At 47.0% G+C, this 16,456-nt stretch overlaps 7 protein-coding genes across 7 annotated transcripts; 4 read left to right on the forward strand and 3 right to left on the reverse strand.

The window, feature by feature from the left end:
- Positions 1 to 431: 431 nt before the first annotated feature.
- M430DRAFT_15586 (hypothetical protein) lies at positions 432 to 726 on the reverse strand (the record flags this gene model as incomplete). The annotated part of the gene is made up of 3 exons (XM_024863284.1): positions 432 to 504; positions 568 to 578; positions 631 to 726. 3 exons carry the CDS (start codon positions 724 to 726, stop codon positions 432 to 434), a joined length of 180 nt encoding a protein of 59 aa, XP_024725895.1.
- Positions 727 to 1,069: 343 nt separating this feature from the next.
- M430DRAFT_47376 (hypothetical protein) lies at positions 1,070 to 6,507 on the reverse strand (the record flags this gene model as incomplete). Its single annotated transcript, XM_024867920.1, has 9 exons — positions 1,070 to 1,888; positions 1,937 to 2,754; positions 2,804 to 3,312; positions 3,363 to 3,667; positions 3,724 to 3,961; positions 4,020 to 4,274; positions 4,328 to 5,429; positions 5,480 to 6,336; positions 6,386 to 6,507. 9 exons carry the CDS (start codon positions 6,505 to 6,507, stop codon positions 1,070 to 1,072), a joined length of 5,025 nt encoding a protein of 1,674 aa, XP_024725896.1.
- A 279-nt stretch (positions 6,508 to 6,786) lies between these two features.
- Positions 6,787 to 7,681, forward strand: M430DRAFT_132759 (hypothetical protein). The gene is made up of 2 exons (XM_024862267.1): positions 6,787 to 7,478; positions 7,533 to 7,681. The coding sequence occupies exons 1-2, from the start codon at positions 6,843 to 6,845 to the stop codon at positions 7,554 to 7,556; spliced, it is 660 nt and encodes a 219-aa protein (XP_024725897.1). The 5' UTR covers positions 6,787 to 6,842; the 3' UTR covers positions 7,557 to 7,681.
- Positions 7,682 to 8,329: 648 nt separating this feature from the next.
- M430DRAFT_55709 (hypothetical protein) lies at positions 8,330 to 9,586 on the forward strand (the record flags this gene model as incomplete). Its single annotated transcript, XM_024868556.1, has 3 exons — positions 8,330 to 8,713; positions 8,796 to 9,329; positions 9,383 to 9,586. 3 exons carry the CDS (start codon positions 8,330 to 8,332, stop codon positions 9,557 to 9,559), a joined length of 1,095 nt encoding a protein of 364 aa, XP_024725898.1. The 3' UTR covers positions 9,560 to 9,586.
- Positions 9,587 to 10,910: 1,324 nt separating this feature from the next.
- Positions 10,911 to 11,670, forward strand: M430DRAFT_15590 (hypothetical protein; the record flags this gene model as incomplete). The annotated part of the gene is made up of 2 exons (XM_024863287.1): positions 10,911 to 11,141; positions 11,281 to 11,670. 2 exons carry the CDS (start codon positions 10,911 to 10,913, stop codon positions 11,668 to 11,670), a joined length of 621 nt encoding a protein of 206 aa, XP_024725899.1.
- Positions 11,671 to 12,389: 719 nt separating this feature from the next.
- Positions 12,390 to 14,795, reverse strand: M430DRAFT_93469 (hypothetical protein; the record flags this gene model as incomplete). The annotated part of the gene is made up of 6 exons (XM_024869778.1): positions 12,390 to 13,075; positions 13,121 to 13,233; positions 13,285 to 13,549; positions 13,599 to 13,671; positions 13,721 to 14,530; positions 14,583 to 14,795. 6 exons carry the CDS (start codon positions 14,793 to 14,795, stop codon positions 12,390 to 12,392), a joined length of 2,160 nt encoding a protein of 719 aa, XP_024725900.1.
- Positions 14,796 to 15,124: 329 nt separating this feature from the next.
- On the forward strand, positions 15,125 to 16,157 carry M430DRAFT_132765 (hypothetical protein). The gene is made up of 2 exons (XM_024862268.1): positions 15,125 to 15,382; positions 15,431 to 16,157. The coding sequence occupies exons 1-2, from the start codon at positions 15,167 to 15,169 to the stop codon at positions 16,106 to 16,108; spliced, it is 894 nt and encodes a 297-aa protein (XP_024725901.1). The 5' UTR covers positions 15,125 to 15,166; the 3' UTR covers positions 16,109 to 16,157.
- The last annotated feature ends 299 nt before the right edge of the window (positions 16,158 to 16,456 follow it).

Below are 16,456 nucleotides of genomic sequence, written 5' to 3' on the forward strand. Positions count from 1 at the left end.
TGGGACTCTGTCAGCATATTCGTTCTGACTCGAATCATATGATGCACATATCACAAGAACATTAGTCTTGTTATGCATTTCTCTACAAAGATGCATGTAATTTTGACGTGATGATGTGACTGGTACTAGAGCGTTATTGTGAGAATTGTGTCGTGAGAAGGAAGATGCAGCATCACATAACGTTCATGAATCACTTGTAAACATCAGCAGTATAGTAAGGACTTGGATTTGACTGCACATCTGAATAACACAAGCTCGATAGAGAGCCTCACTTGAATATGATTTCTGATGTAACAGTCGACCTTGTCATCCACGCCTGCTTTTCGCTTCCCATAACATCACACCTTCTATAACAGCCATATTCAAAGCCGCGCAGCACATAGCGAGACTGTGATCGTATCAATCCAGGAAAATTGAACCAGAGCTCAAGCTCAACCCTCCGTGACCATCACTGTAGCTGCAGTTGAAGAAGTTTCTTCTCTGGCATTGGCCTTCGCCCGAGCCCTAAAGAACCACCGTTAGAATGAATCAGACTAAAAGCTGTTGCTTGGGAAGGTTATGTTATACATTCTGATAGCCTGTGTAGGAGAAGTCAGTGTTGATACTTTGAAGGAATATGTGGTGGCTAACCAGTCTCTGAAGTAGCTTCACGCCAGCGTAGATGAGAAGCACAAAGCAGACGAAAATTACGACAATGATGATGCCGATCAAAGTATTGGATTGCATGTTCGCGGTCTCTTATTTTGGTACTGTTGGAGTTCAGATGGATGCCAGGAGGAAAGGAGGGTCTCGGAAATAGCTTGCTGTTACTGTCTGATTAGCCGGGGAAGCTGAAGTCGACGAGATAATAGACAGCGGTCTACCTTTGTATTCCCCAACTTGGATAACTTGCAGGCTTGACTACTTGAGTGGCCGTGCGAAGCTTAGATTTTTGTGTCGGAGAGGTGAACCAGTCCAGACGCGATTGTTTTGGAGGATTAGACGGGGTCGAGTAAACAAGCGTAAAGAGCCCTTCTCCTTTACAGGTTCCAAACCGATAAAAACAACAACATAAGTTAGCGAGTGAAGGCTATAGCTTTCCTTGAACTTCAAAAAGAAGGCTTTCGTGAACCCTTTTATCATGACCAAGAGTAGCAAATCTCTCCAGGGCAGATATGATATCCCCAGCCATAGAAGCTTGGGGCTCCTGAGAGGCGGCACCAGATTCAAGTAGCCGTTCATGAAGTTGAATGACTGCTCTTGCTGATAGAAGGACTCTCATACATGCTGCGAATACAGCGGGCTTTGATGTCCACCCAAGCGGCCCATCCTCTTTGTCAAGAAGGTCGGTCATGATCACCAGCCCTTCGAGCACCCAGGCAGCCAGAGCCGCGTAGGGCTGTGCCAGAATATTTTTGATGTCTGCTGCTGTCCATGAATTCTCCCCCATTTTCTCGAAGGCTTTACTCCACAGTCTTGCTTCTCTAATCTCATCAACAAACAGGTTCTGCTCTTCTTCTACAAATAGCGAGTCATCCTCTTTAAGAACTTTGGAGAAATGGGCCCTGATAGGCTCGAGCTGAGGCAGCGGAGTGTCCAAATCCTGGAAATCATTTCCCGTCATTCGAAAGATGATATTCCGAATAAATAATGGGCTTCGACCATATAACTCGCAGACATATTTTACCAACTCTGCTCGCGCTGCGAGCGGAACTAGAGACTTATGCAGTAATCTTGATACTGTCAGTGCGCTCAAGTCACGAATCTCGTCGTCGTCGTCGTTTAAAGTATCATATAAGGCAAGCAAAGAAGGTAGCATGCATTCATCTGCAGTGATATGGGGTACAAAGTGCGGGTTGTTGTACAATGATTGCAGAGCCGCAGCCGCAGCATAGCGAGTATCGAAATCCTGTCATAGTCAGTATAAAGAATATACGGTGTCAAGAGGAAGATATACATTGCTAGCATTACCAGCAGTTGAGAGCAACTGGCCCCATGCCTTCATCTGGGGCCTGTAAGATTCCATCGGCCATTTGCAATGTCCCTGAGATGCGAACTGGCTGGTAAGAATAAGTCCACTAATCCTAATCTGAGCATTTGAGAGAGACGGGCTCTCTTGCACAATTGATACGGTGGAACCGAGTTCCTTCACCCTATCGTTGAAATCAAGTTTTAAATGGTGAACACTCAGATTGTTGTCGGATTCGGACGCTTCGATCGAACCAGATTCCTTATCAAGAGCTTCCGCAAGATCGTAACAGATACGCGAGCAAACCTCGGGAGCCTTTGAGACTTCGAGAAGGCCAATATATGCCCGAGAAACCCCAAAAATTGATTTGGCTGACGGATTATTTTGCCATGCAACGGGAACACAATCTATCGCAGCTAGGATAATATCGGTGTTGAGCGTTGCTACAGAACTGAGAATCTTTTGAAGAGCACCCTCATCCTCTAGCAGTGCTGTGGTGTAAATCGCTCGGCGAACGATTGCATTTCCAAGAGCCGCACTAGCAGGGCCAGCAGTGGATATCTTTGAATAAGTTTCCATCAGTTGGTTGAATTCTTCCAAGGCAGAATCTGCGAATAGATAGCCAATTGTGGATCGTATCGATGAGGGACCATCAGTTTTAGCATCCCCACTAGAGCAAGATAGAAGAATCTTTGCGATTGTGTTGCTGACCTCCAGGAAAGCTGCGAGAATCTCTGGGTGCTCGCCATTTGGAAAATCATTTGTCTTGGATATTCTGAGCGCAGCAGCAATATCCAATAAACCATCTACCATAATTCAGTAAAACTAATAGGAAACATTTCTCTGACTACTCACCGGTGGCTGAGAGACGGTCAAGCTCTAATCGGCGCTCCAAGATCAGCCTGACCGCGATTAGAACACCATGAAAATGGTTTACTGACTGGTGCGCGCTTTGAATAAGGGCCACCACAGATGATAACCATTCAGGATGCAGAAGCAGGGTGCATATAGTACGGGCAGCTATCTCTCTAACGTGCCAAACCTGACTGCCGAGATGCATTGAAACCAGTCGAGATATCTCATCGCGATATGTAGGAGGAGGTCCAGCACGTCTAATAATGTCAAGGGCCGGAAATACCGATTCCACTGCGCCGATAGTAGGCACGTCGAGTGTCGCAGAGCTCCTTGTATCGGTATCAAGAAGTTTAAGCAAAAGCCCGGGGAGGGAAGGGTATCTGTCATAAGAAAGTCTTGTCGATCGACCATCCCACCCAGCTTCAGTGATAGCTTTACTTTCACTGGTGCCAAAAAGACAGTCGATAAGGCTTCGTAATAGGAGTAGCCCGCAATTTCGAATTGCCCAGCTTTGAGATAACGTCAGCAGAAAGTAGTCGAGAATAATTCGCCTACTCACATCTCGGAATTGAGGCTGTCTGCGGCAAGTTGCAAACACTCCGCTATATGTCCTTCGGACTTCTTACCCAAAGTAGAGCTCTTGAAGATCTCTTTCAAGCAGTTCATAGCATGGACTTGAGGTAGATTGGTCTCATCCTTTTCCGATAGTACGACTGGCCTTTTGGCCAAAGATATAAGCTCCATCATGACATCTTGGAAGGATGGATTGTCTGAATTTGCAGATAGAATACCCGTCATTAGTGCCGGAATTCCGGCTGAGCGTCTTGTCGTTGAAGCTTGTTCGAAGATGCATCTCATGGCGCCCTGACAATGTCAATCTTATGCAGATAGTGAGTTTGTAATGGGAAGGAAAAACATACACGATGCCATCTACTAAGAATATGAGGATCCAATAACTTAACAGAAATCTGATTTTGAGTGAGTTGACAACATCGAGCAAAAGTCAAGGATACAGTAGAGAACGCTCCACGGTGACGGAGGCTAGAGAGCTGTTCGAATGTGAGATTTCCAATTCCTGTAAAAACTTCTGTCGAGATTACGGCTGAACCATCTTCCCAAGTGGACGTAACTTTGCCAGCCATAGTTCTCATGAGATTGCTAGAGACGACAATTAGCAATAATTATCCGAGTTTCGAATGGTTAAATGCCCACGCACCTCGACTCGTGAACCGCTCGAAAGCTGTAACTCAAAACATCCTTTGTATCGACACTATCAAGCTCATCAATGTCTAGTGGTAAATAACCTTCTGGAGAATCATTGCATAGTACATCTTTGACCTGCCTCCAGATCCGAGAGCATGCTGATAACATGAGCTCCTGCAGGTTTTCCCACCCCTCGCGGCCGCTCTCTTCATTTTGAGATGGATTACTTTGACAGTCAGAGGCAAGATTGATCGATTCCCACACGAGACTAGGCATAATAGGTCAGCAGCTGTATGAATTCGAGGAAGGTCCGTCTGTTACTTTAGAGCAGAAAATGTCCCATGAATAGGGGCATCTATGACAGCTTGAGCGAGATCTTGCTCTGCAATTTGCACCTTTGCGTCCAGGTCATGAAGTAGCTCTTTTACTAGATCGAAGCGGGACTCTGCAGAAGGAAGGAGACTGTAGAGAAGCTCGTAGCACCGAGCGACACCATCGGCATAATCAGCGCGGCCCGTCCGTTTGGAAAGTTCTTCCGCCCGAGTAATGAAATCCTCTAGAGGGCCTAGAGCTCTGCCTGCTCTGGTCTTCTGCGATGAGGTAGTCGGGCTAGCCGGTACTCGGTGGTCAATCGCCGGTTCTGTGCTATGCAGTTGCGTTACTGGTTTTCTCCGCAAGAGCTTTGGCTTGTAATATTCTGAGTCTTTTGTCGCTCGTCCAATAGCAAAGTCATCGCTGGATGTCAGCTTCAAAATAGCGGTCGCACTACTTCGTACATCCTCGAATGGGTCCATAAGAAGATCCAGCAGAAGTCGCATAGACCTTGGGGTAAAGAAATTAATAGTATAGGGCCAGATTGGGGTATTACCCGAAACTGGAGGTGATGATAGTGCGGGGGAAAGGTTCTGTATTCCGGACCGGAGCAGCAGTGCAATGGCTCTTAGTGCTGTTATGTGGCGCTGATAGGATACTGTTGGAATGAGTTCACCCAACAAGAATTCCAGGTACCATTCAATGAAGCTCTCATGCCTCTGCAGAAGTCTGGAGATCTCGTCATACAAATCTTGATTTGTTTGAGATCTGAGCGAAACATCAGAACCATGTGACAAGGACGGTGCTTCAAGCTCTCGATGTAGATAGGCGGTCGCCCCTCTAATTCTTTCGATCATCTGTTTCGTATTACTGAGAACATCATTCCGAAACTTTGCATCTGTGTCTGCGTACAGGATTCCCATGTGTAACTGGAGAAAATCAAGAGCCATCGAACTGAATGGCCTGATAGAAGAAGGTGACGATACCAGCACAGAGAAAGCAAGTGATCGAACTGTATTAGACGCGCAGGTCAAGAGAGAACCTATCACCTCCTCCTGGAGGATTACACAATTGGTACTCTTTTTGAAAGATTTATGAGACTGGATAGTGCCTACACACATATATCAGCATAGCGACAAGCACAACTTCGAAGAAACATACTTGGTTCCTCGACTAGCCCAGCTTTCTTCCCTGCCTCAATAGCAGCCAATTGTAGCAACGAATGTGCATTCAATTCCCGTGCGTTGAGGTCAGAAATTGGTCTTTGCTTGTTAAGATCTTCCAAAAATGACAAAGATCCAGGCCGGTCAAGTTTGAAAAGAGCCGGGAAAAGATAATTCTTGACATTCTCCAGGGCGTCTGGATTCTTGTCAAGCCCACTTCTGATCCATCGTTGCCACAGAAGTGTGTGATCAACTACATCATTGCCAGAAATTCTTTTCATTTGCCCGAATAGAGTCACTAGGCACTTCCCTGCCGCTGGTGAGATGTCCGGCAAAGTCATCCAATCGAATATATCAGAAATAAGGGGATCCCAACGGGCCAGTGTCTCTGCCTTTGCATGGGTATATAGGGCACTTTTGATTGCTATCTTTTCATAAATTTCAATCACCTTCACAGGATGAAGAGTACGTTTACTCAGAAAGAACTCCAGTGATTTGAATGCAGGCTTGACCAAAGGTTGAGCAGCTTGATGAGTGATAATGGAAACAAGCCTGAAAAGGATCGACTCCTTAATGGAACTGGCAGTTTCTTCCTTCGGATGAAGGGCAATTAAAGATGCTATTAGCTCCAGCACTTGTCTCATTGACCGGTTCTGGTTCTTCTCGTTCCATTCAATGTAGAAATTGAACAAGTCAAGAGAGGCTTCTTTTGAGAGGGCAACCTCCTGGATCAGGGGCGATTGAGAGCTTCTGCATTGTTCAACGAAGTAACATAGCTTTATGCAAGCATCTCTCGAAACATGCCGTGGTTGAGCAGCCTGGTCAAGCAAACTATCCAGCCTTTCTCGGGCATATCTGCAAGTTGTTAAGTCAGAAAATCTAGACAGGGTCCGAGTTAACTTACCTGGATTGAGATGGGCCCACCTGAGACTCGATCCATTTTATAATCAATCGGTCGTCCACATCCAGAGGCACCTTTCCAACGCCGGATGAGTCTTCATCCCGGCCCTGATGTTCTGTGCTCATTTCTTAAGAACTCCACGAGTGTTATCTGCACAATATCAACGCCATAGATTGACAATTGTTTTACTGATATTGGGCAAATACCACTGGGTATTCTTCGTATCCGAATAAATAGAAGTGTAAATCTTGAATTTGATGTCAATATCTAGCTATAAGCTGTTTGAAATTTTGAAGTTCAGAAGTTCGCCTTTTCCCTTTTGGTCATGTGAGGAAAGCGCACGGGCCACATCCGATGTTTAAACTTTTTCAAAAGCTGGACATCGTTGACCTCAATCTCGACCAGCGCCAAAGCAAACAAACCCGACCGCCCGCCCTCTGCCTCTCCAACACGCTTCAAGATGTCGATCTGGGATAAGCTTACAGGACGCAAGTCATCCTCAACGAGTTCTAGTACCTCATCCTCAGACACAACAACCGACTCTTTCCAAACCACTCCTTTCAATCCCTCGGAAGCCCAAGATGTCTCCTCTTTCCTCACAGGCCCTTCCTTCGCCGATCCATCACAATTACATCCCCTTGCCGGTCTTAACCAGCAGACACTCGACTACCTGTCACTAGAAGACTCCACACTCTCAGATCTTCCCGGCGCGCAATCAGCTTTGCCATCGCGAGGCTGGTCGGACGATCTATGTTATGGTACGGGGGTAACATACTTGACAGCCTTGACAGTAGGGGGCGCGTGGGGGTTACAGGAGGGTCTTAGAAGATCAAACGGCCAACCTCCGAAGTTGCGACTAAACTCGGTGCTAAATGCAGTCACACGGCGAGGACCATTCCTAGGCAACTCGGCGGGTGTTATCGCGATGGTATACAATGGCTTCAACTCCTTCCTTGGTCATATGAGGGGAAAACATGACGCGGCAAACAGTATTCTGGCAGGAGCATTGAGCGGGATGGTCTTCAAGAGCACCAAAGGTGTTCGACCCATGATGATTTCGGGGGGGATCGTGGCTACAGTTGCCGGGGCATGGGCGGTACGTCAATTCCTTTCTAGTGATATCTCTTTATACTAACGGTAACGCTGGCAGGTAACGAGAAAGGCACTCTTTTAATGAACCCTTATCAAACTCATCTGGCTCATCCTCCCTCCTCAACATTCCTCCCCTAGGCCTCTCGAGCAACAGACTATGACATACGCCGAGACGTCGAGCAAACCGAAATCCTTTCCATGTACCAGTACCTTTCGACCAGCATCTTTCGCCTTGTTTGATTACTAAAGATTTGTTTTTGGGCGCGGGATGCATAAGCGATGGATGATCTCACCTCTGCCTCGGGAACATGTAAATATAGACTGATAGACGCCGCGGCGTGTATCAAAGGCGCGGTGGGCGTCTGCAGAAGAACTGGAGCATAATGCAAGTATATTAAGACTTTTGAAGGACTCGTTCGCGAGCTGCGTGTGAATCCCTGATCTACCTAGGAGCATGCGAGATCTTGGGTTTCAACTCGAGCCATTTATGACTTTTAAGTGCCTGTTTCACCTGATTGAGCCAAGAATGTTTATCCTTGAAGATGCCGTATACGATCACTTGTTTTCTTACGTTCCCTTGATGTTTGAATATAATGGATGGTTCAAAGTTGGCAGATCCTCAAAAATCTTCTGTGAGGGAAAGGTTGATTGGTGATTGCTAAGGTGCCTAGGTGTATTTTCGTTCCAATTGTTTTGACTTTTGGGTTTGGGGGAAGAAGGAACATGCGACTTCCAGCTCATTGAGGTGGGTATTAGAGAAAAGGTCGATTTTCCCTTCACCCTCGTCAACTTTACGATTCCAATTCGACGCGACGCCAACAGACACGCCTTCCTTCATACAAGACAGCAGGAATCATGTCGCAACTGATACCTCCCAAGGAGGCAGCGGAATTGTATATTGAGTGGGTCATTCAGTCTAAGGACTATGGTTACATGAACGGTGTGAGCCCAGCGAATATCGTCAAAATGGCCATGCTGGACTTGGATGCCCTACAATCTGGCAAATACGGAGCAGATTATTATCCAAGTGCTGACCTAGGGACATCTCTTCAGTCCGCCGTGGATGAAGCAAACACGACGGATGGCCTCCCAAAGATAGTCTCGTGGATAGAACATAGGGACGAAGAAAGTGTTGTGCGAAGCAAGGAGATCGAGAAGGTTCTGTCTGAAGAGTTTAAGCAGATTAGTATCCCTGAAGTCCCAGTGGAGCGATGGGAAAGATTTACTCTATATGAGAAGGTCGGTGTCTCATTTGATGCTAAAGCGTGGTCTTCTGTTTGCCATATTTTCGGGCATCCATAACTGACACTTCCTCCAACAGGTGTCCACTATCGCTCAATATCGAGTAGCAAAGGACCTCGTCTGCTTGTCTAAACCTACCGATTACAACTACAACTACAAGAAGTACGAGTTCACTATCCAGCTCTATTTGCTTAAGGGCGGGTATGGTGGCAATCATTTTGCGACAAAATTGTGTTCCGGTTACAATGTTCCTTTTTACAGCTTTCTGAAGACTCTTCAAGATGAGAGCCAATTGTGTGTAATTCCACCTCTCGATGACACTCAACCTTTCACCATCCCCAAGGGCCCCAGCTTCGGGTCTTCTACAGAACTCACCGCATCGGTCTTTGGCAAAGCAGAGAAAGAGAAACGCGTGAAGCAACGACGCAGCAGTGTGAGAGGGTACACGCTCGAGGATGGGCCATGGGTGTATTTTCTCGTCAACAACGCATCACGGACCAGGTCCGACTACACTGAGATTTCCAACCAAAAAGATTATGTGGAGATGCTGGATACTCTTAAAAAGGCCCACCAGAGAAATCCGGAACACGGGGAAGTACTACACATTTGGCATGTGTGTATATATCTCAATACTAGACCCCTCTGATCTTTTGCTAACAATAACAGTCAGCGGATCTAGCGGCGTATAGCAAATGGAGAGAGTCTGCTCGCCAGGAGATACAAGATAGGAATCGCCCTTGGAGATCAGCTGAATCGGATGAGGGGAATGAAGAGGATCGAGAGGATGGAGAAGACGATGAGGGTGAGCCATACTTTCAATGGTTGATGAGGACATTGCAATAGGCCAGATATGGCGAAAGATACATACGCATTCAATGGGAAGATATCAGGAGGAGAGTTGTGTTACCTCAAAGGATTGGACTTTCCGCCTTACGAGGATGTCTTCAGCATGTTTGTATTATGCCTTCTCTCTTCCCCTACAGTAGTCATGTATCGTTGTCTGTGGAATGGAACGGAACAGCGTCGAGAGAGTTTTACGTTGACTTAGTGTATTGGCAATAACATAAGCTCTGCACTTCAAACTTCTGTTTGGCTATATTGCTGAACACGTATGTGTTAAGCCTCGAGAGAACTCCTCAAGTACATACCCTTAAGTGACACATATGAACATAAGCACACCAAGTAATGAGGAAACATCAATTATCTATCTACATTCAGACATTGGATAACTCCTTGGTCCTAAGATGGATTATCTCACCCTCCCATCTCTGCTATGCCTCTTCTGAAAGTGATATAGAGGGAAGAGATACATCCACTTGCACAGTCCCGGCGTAGCCAAACGGCTTGTGATGAGCTGATAATCATAATATAAGCTCTTGCTAGAGCTTGTTGTCCCGCTTCCGTAGAAACTCTTGTCGTTAATTCTGAATGATCCTCGATTTGACACATTCCATGGGGGAAACCGGCTTGATAAGTGCCTAGGTACCTAGGTAAGGAAGTGCACTTCTAACTTCCGTCAGGTGTCTCCAACCTTCCTTCCTCTCTCCACTGTGATATATTCACTTCAAAATATGCTCTAATCTTTACCCTCGAGAATAAACTGGCGGGACAGAGGACACAATATAAAGTCCAGAGCATCTTCAGAAGCTCCTATGACCAAACTTTCCCTCATTTTTTCGCTTTCCCCTCGTCTCCTTCCGAGTTCATACCACCTAAGACCACATAAAAAGAGATAAAACAAAAGAAGCAACGTCCAAGATGTGCTTTCCGTGTTGGCCCTGGGCTAAGGTCTATTTGGAGGAAGAGCCTGAGCAGAAGAAAGACCCGGGGGTGTTGGTTTGGGATCCCATTGCAAGAAGCATGGTGCGTGTTACAGGTGTCAAAACCGTGAGTTTTATTTTCGATTTTCCTGGGTTTGTTTTGTCTTTGTCAAACACACTAGGTTGCAAAGAAACTGCAGAAGCCTAGCCTCTTCGCGTCTCCAGCTGTTTGTTGTCATTCACTTTCCTATTTCCTTCTATATCCTCGCGCTCCCTTTTCGCGTCGAATGCTCTTCCACCTACCACCCACAACAACAATATCTGGACGTCGACTACTGGACAACCAGCTTCGATCTCGACCAGATTAAAGACTCCTATTCCTCAAACTGTCTATTCCCCATTTGTAACGACAACAACTGGAACGACGTCTCGACATGACGCAAGCCGAGCAACACTTCCAACCTCAGGTTCGGGACACCACTAATGGCCCAAACCTCCATACCTATATCCCACGCGCCGATGGTTCTGTCTTGATTGGTGGCATCATCTATGTCCCACAATCAAATGTTGCTACCGCTGCTACTACGACGGTTGGACCAATGCCTACTTTTGGAGCCCAGCCATTCATGGTTCCTCCCGGGGGTCCTGCTATCCCAACATTTAATGTACCTCTTATCCCTCAAAATTGCCCATACCTATGTTATTCTTCAAAGTACTCTTACTAGATTTACTACCCAGCAAGACTCTTTTCTTCTGCTTGTAGTACCAACTTTGGTCCGGTCACAACTAACATCTCCATCACAGGTTGCCGCACCGCCAATTTCGTACCCTCAACCCATGGCTGCCCCTTTCCAGTACCCACCTTATCAGCCTTACCCCCAATACATGATCCAGCCTCAGCCTTCTACAACTGGCCTCCCTACTTTCCACATCAGCCAGCCAGCCTACAACACCATCGGCCTCACCGGTAGCGACGTCCTCCAGCAACAGCTTGCCACAGCGCAAGGCCTTGAGATGAACACGAAGCAGGAGATGAAACCCTCCGACGATGATCCTATGCGCATGTACTGGGTCCGTGAACTTGACGGCACGTATACGCAGAGGAACCGCTTGACGATTGACATTGGTGACATTGGTGACTGTCGCTGGTATGCGCAAGATGGCGTGTTCTATGCCGTTAGATTGCCATCTTAGAGGAGGCACCTGAGGTGAGTGAGCCTTGCTCTAAATCTAATGGGGCCAGCTGAGCATTTTCTGACGACTCTGGATATTGAAGGCAAACATAAGCATAGGTACCCCATCTCGCAACCATACAAAGAAAGGTTTACAACCTCTCGATGATGTGATGAAGGGGAGGAGACTGGTCAATTGACGGATCGTTTGACAAGGGCATTACAAAAATTGCATTGCCTTTGGATTGCTCCAGAATCAATGTGAAGCAGAAGATAAACTGACTTTGGGAATTGCACTTGCAAATGGCTTTAGCAGTGGAGGGGCCCGACTTAGACGATTCAATGAAAGTGCACTCTTCCAACTCAGGACAAACTTATGCTGGCAAGTATTGTGATACCTGCTTGGATGTTTCCCTTCTCTCTTCAGTCTTCAGAAGAATACAACAGAACACTATGTGGTACCGCTGCCAGCGCGTGGGCTACAGGACATGTACGATGACTAATCAACCTGCCCCTGAACCCCTGAAGCTGCTCCACACATTCATAAATCAAAGCCAGAGACCATTTCAACAGGATTAAAATCCTCATACATTGAATGTACTAACCTCACAATACTCGAAAGTATTAAAAGAGAAAATCAGTAGTACAATAGAATGTGATCAATTGTCAGGTCATACCCAGTCTCGAGGCATACCAGCCGCGATCTTAAGTGTAGGCATCGGAATTTTGGCATTATTCATATCATACAGAGTCATCAGCGGCCACGCTGTGATACGTGCCCGCAGTATCACCTCCACCCATCGTCATCGTTAGTCTTGGATTTTCATACATCGTCGTATAGTTCACGACCTCGCCCCTCAAGGACGCTGTACCATTTTCCCGCTTCCCAAAGATCGGAGCTGGATCGCACCAGAAATCCTTACAGTTCTGGACACAACCCGCCGAAAAGGGGTTTTGGTTGCGGCGTGACCGATTCCGATTCCCCTCATACCCGTTCTTTGCGGTCTCGACGAAGGTATCAACACCGAGGATCCTCTTCCATTGTGCAAAACAACCCCCCCTATGATGGTGGTGGTGATGTCCGTGGCCGCCAGGCGCATGAGTGGGTGGCAGTGCTGGATCGGGTCCAAGGCCACTGTCTCCAAGCTGAGCTCCAGCTCGGGATGTTGTACCAGTTGTGAGGGCTGATGTGATCGATTGCGAAACTTTGCCGCCATGGCCATGACTTGCCCGCATATTCTCCCACGTTGTCATTGCCCTCGAAATCTGAACTAGCTGCACAAAGAGCAGCATAGTGACCCATGTCAGTTGCAAAGTTGACCATATCACTAGGACGAGAGTGAAAGGGTCCGCATTCACAATGCGACACAAGCCCTCTGCCAAGATATTGCATTCGTTGCTGCCTTTTTCTCCAAGCACCTCATAGTCTTCGAAAGTAAGTTGCTATTCAATTTCTGATAATGGGAACTTACATGATATGGTTAACCTCACAAGGACAATAAGCCCGGTTGCTAGAGTCACTAGGTAGAGAAAAAAGTGGCGGTGATTGTTAACACCAATACAATTGTAGACCCAAGGACAGTGACTGATGTGCCGAGTTAGCAACTGCCTTGTTCTAGGGCTATAGTTGACTTACTGATCATGCTTTGCTACACAGCGCTTACACTTCTTGCAATGCTTGCTTCTCAACGGCATGCGAACCATGCATGGCACACAAAAGTTTTGGTCGTCAAACTTCCAGAGACTCAGGAGCTCATCGATCACTGCTTTCTGCTCGGATAAGCCCCCGAGCTTTGGGACATAACCAGGTTCGTAAAACATCGTACAAAAGTAGAAGTAAGTACAGAGGCTGCAAAGTACAGAAAAGGCAATATTGGAGATAATGTGTGATGAAAAGGTCACTGCGTTTAGTTAGTAAAACCCCTTGTTGAAATTGGTACTTTTTCTGACCTGGAAGGATGTGGGTTAGGTAACGAACTTCCACGAGAAACAAGGTTCCCGCAAATATTCCTGCAAGCCAAGGCTACTAAATCAGCACAGTTTGATCATTATATAATCCTTTCAAAACTTACCGTATTGTGTAGATGTTTCATATCGGATGGAGCATACTCGATAGCTTGTTGAGCAACCCACTGAAGAGAATAACCTGCAAACAAGGCAAGAGGTACTCCAGCAAAAATAACCATATGACTGACAATCATGATCATGACCCAGATGATAAAAAGTGGCCAAAGGAAGTAGAACTTGGTCATAAAGCCCCGCTTGTCTTTTAACAGCCGCGACGCCAGTGGAATACTAGGGACTATTGGCATCCCGTCCTCATCATAGCCGCATTCTTTCAACGCCCTGTGCCATATTCTCTCTGTTCTCATTTCCTCTGCAGTTATAGCTGGGGTCTTCCCGTTGGAAGTTTCGGCAAATCGATCAGCACCATATTCGATCAATTTCTGTATGCAGCCTTGCGACCCCTTTACAAGAGCCCAATGTAGTGCCGTAAATCCTGTCTCGTCTGTAGCATGGACATCTGCGCCCCATCTCAGAAAAAGGTCCACACAGGCAGGGAAACCTTTATATGCAGCCCACATCAGACATGTATGCCCATGGCTATCTGTGATATCGACTGATACATTCTGGTGAAGTAGAAGAACAAGGAGGAAGATATTGCCTTCGAAAGTCGCGAGGTGAAGGATATTGTAGCCTTGGACATCCGTCAAGAGCAAATCGGCGCCATGTTGGATCAGAAGGTTAACGGTATAGTAATGGCATCTCTGCGCAGCCCACATTATAGGAGTAGCAACCGACTCTCCTCCCTTTTTGTTCACATCGGCCCCTGCTCTCAGAAGAAAGTCGCACATCGCATATTGGTTGTTGATAGCGGCCCACTACAGGAAGAGTTAATAGACTGGTCCAGATAGGCAACACTGGGACAAATACATGTAATGGGGTTATCCCTTCTTCGTCGCAATACTGAGCATCGAATTTTCCAAGAGCATACAGCCTCTCTATGCCAGCGATGTCGCCCACACGAGCAAGCTGCATGATATCCTCCTCTGGCGGTGGCCCGGATGGAGGTATTTCTGCCAATTCGACATGGTCATCATCGCTCAGCTTTGGCGCTGCAGCCGTCGTCTTTCCATTCGGGATCATTGTACGAGTCGGATTCGAATTGGACTTCGGGTCCACGCGAGACATGTCAGCGGCGCTGGGGGTTTCCTCGATCGCGCTGTTGAAGATCGAACGATTGCAAGAACTGTTCTAGGAATACATGTCGAAGTGAACGATGAGATAAAAGACGCGCGTTGGAAGCTGAACAGATCAGTAGGGGGGTGGAAATTGGTTTTCAGCTAGGTATTGGCCTGATTATGAATTTATGGGGGTACGATTGACGATTGACGAGGCTGAGCCTACTTTTCGCTACGGCATCGTTGCAGGGGTCATCAGGGATGATAGCCACATGAAATAAAGTCTGGTCCCAACCCTGCTTCAACTTGCCAAGACTCGCTCTCGCGCCCATTGTGATGGAGAATCAGACAGTTGCGTCCAGCGTACAAGACTGGGTGCAAGCTGTCATTAGCCCATCATCTCCTCTGGGCCTCATTCTCGCCGTCCTCCTCGTCCTGACAATCCCTATCGCTCTTCACAGATCTGTCTTCAAAGCGAGTGGTCTGACTGTATTACCCTCCATTCTTCTCCTCGGCCCAAGTGGTTCTGGGAAGACAGCACTTCTTACTCTGGTGAGTTGCAGCGTGGGCTTGGTCTTGCTGAATCTAACATGATCACAGTTTGAGCGTGGAACGAACGCCGCAACTCACACGTCCCAGTCCCCAATCGCCGTTGAATGCTCACTACCAGTTGGGACTACAGCTGCGTCCGACAAATACCGCTCCACCTATGATCCTACGAATCAGACGCACAAGAAGTTCCTTTTGATTGATACCCCAGGGCATGGCAAACTACGGCACCATGCGCTACAGAACATCACGAATCCAAAGAACCTTAAGGGTATCATATTCCTAGTGGATGCCGCAACCATGTCAGCGGGGAATGGGGGGTTGAGACAGACGGCAGACTATCTCCATGATGTATTACTTGTCTTGCAGAAGAGAATGACTGGAGGGAAGGCTATGAAGGCGCTGAAGGAAGTATCAGTTTTGATAGCGGCAAACAAGATGGACCTCTTCACAGCACTGCCAGCAGCGCTGGTCAAGAAAAGTCTCGAGTCAGAAATCACTAAAGTTAGGGCTTCGAGATCTAAGGGTTTACTGGATTCGGGTATCGGGATGGGCGAGGATGTGGACGACGACAAGGACGATTGGCTAGGAGAGACGGGGTCCAGTGAGTTCAAGTTTTCTCAGATGGAAGAGTTCGATATTACCGTTGAGGTTGCAGGGGGTAATGTTACGGGAGGCGATGGACCAGGTGTTGACAAGTGGTGGAAATGGGTTTCAGAGAGGCTGTAGCAAGTCCATGAAAACAAGAGGCATGTCCCAAAACCTTGATCACAAGTCTATACATCGATTACAAGTGCTATCTCACACGTAGAACTGTAAGTATCGGAACATGCGATTTCAAACACTCTGGTCTTCTCGATCACTGACTAGGTAGGTAAAAGGGGCCTCGGATTCAACCGGTCTAGGCACTTTTTCAAATATCTCCAGTTACTGAAATAAAATCGGTAGCTACTATTCATCTACTCATATCCACTACATGTCTCTTATGTCTGTTAGCTGCAACATATTTCATTTCAACATTTTGGGATTGGGCTTGAAGTATTCATTTGCCCCCCCCCCCCCCCCCCCCCCCCCCCC

Source organism: Amorphotheca resinae (assembly GCF_003019875.1).
Source record: "Amorphotheca resinae ATCC 22711 unplaced genomic scaffold M430scaffold_1, whole genome shotgun sequence".
Classification (NCBI taxonomy): Eukaryota; Fungi; Ascomycota; class Leotiomycetes; order Helotiales; family Amorphothecaceae; genus Amorphotheca; species Amorphotheca resinae.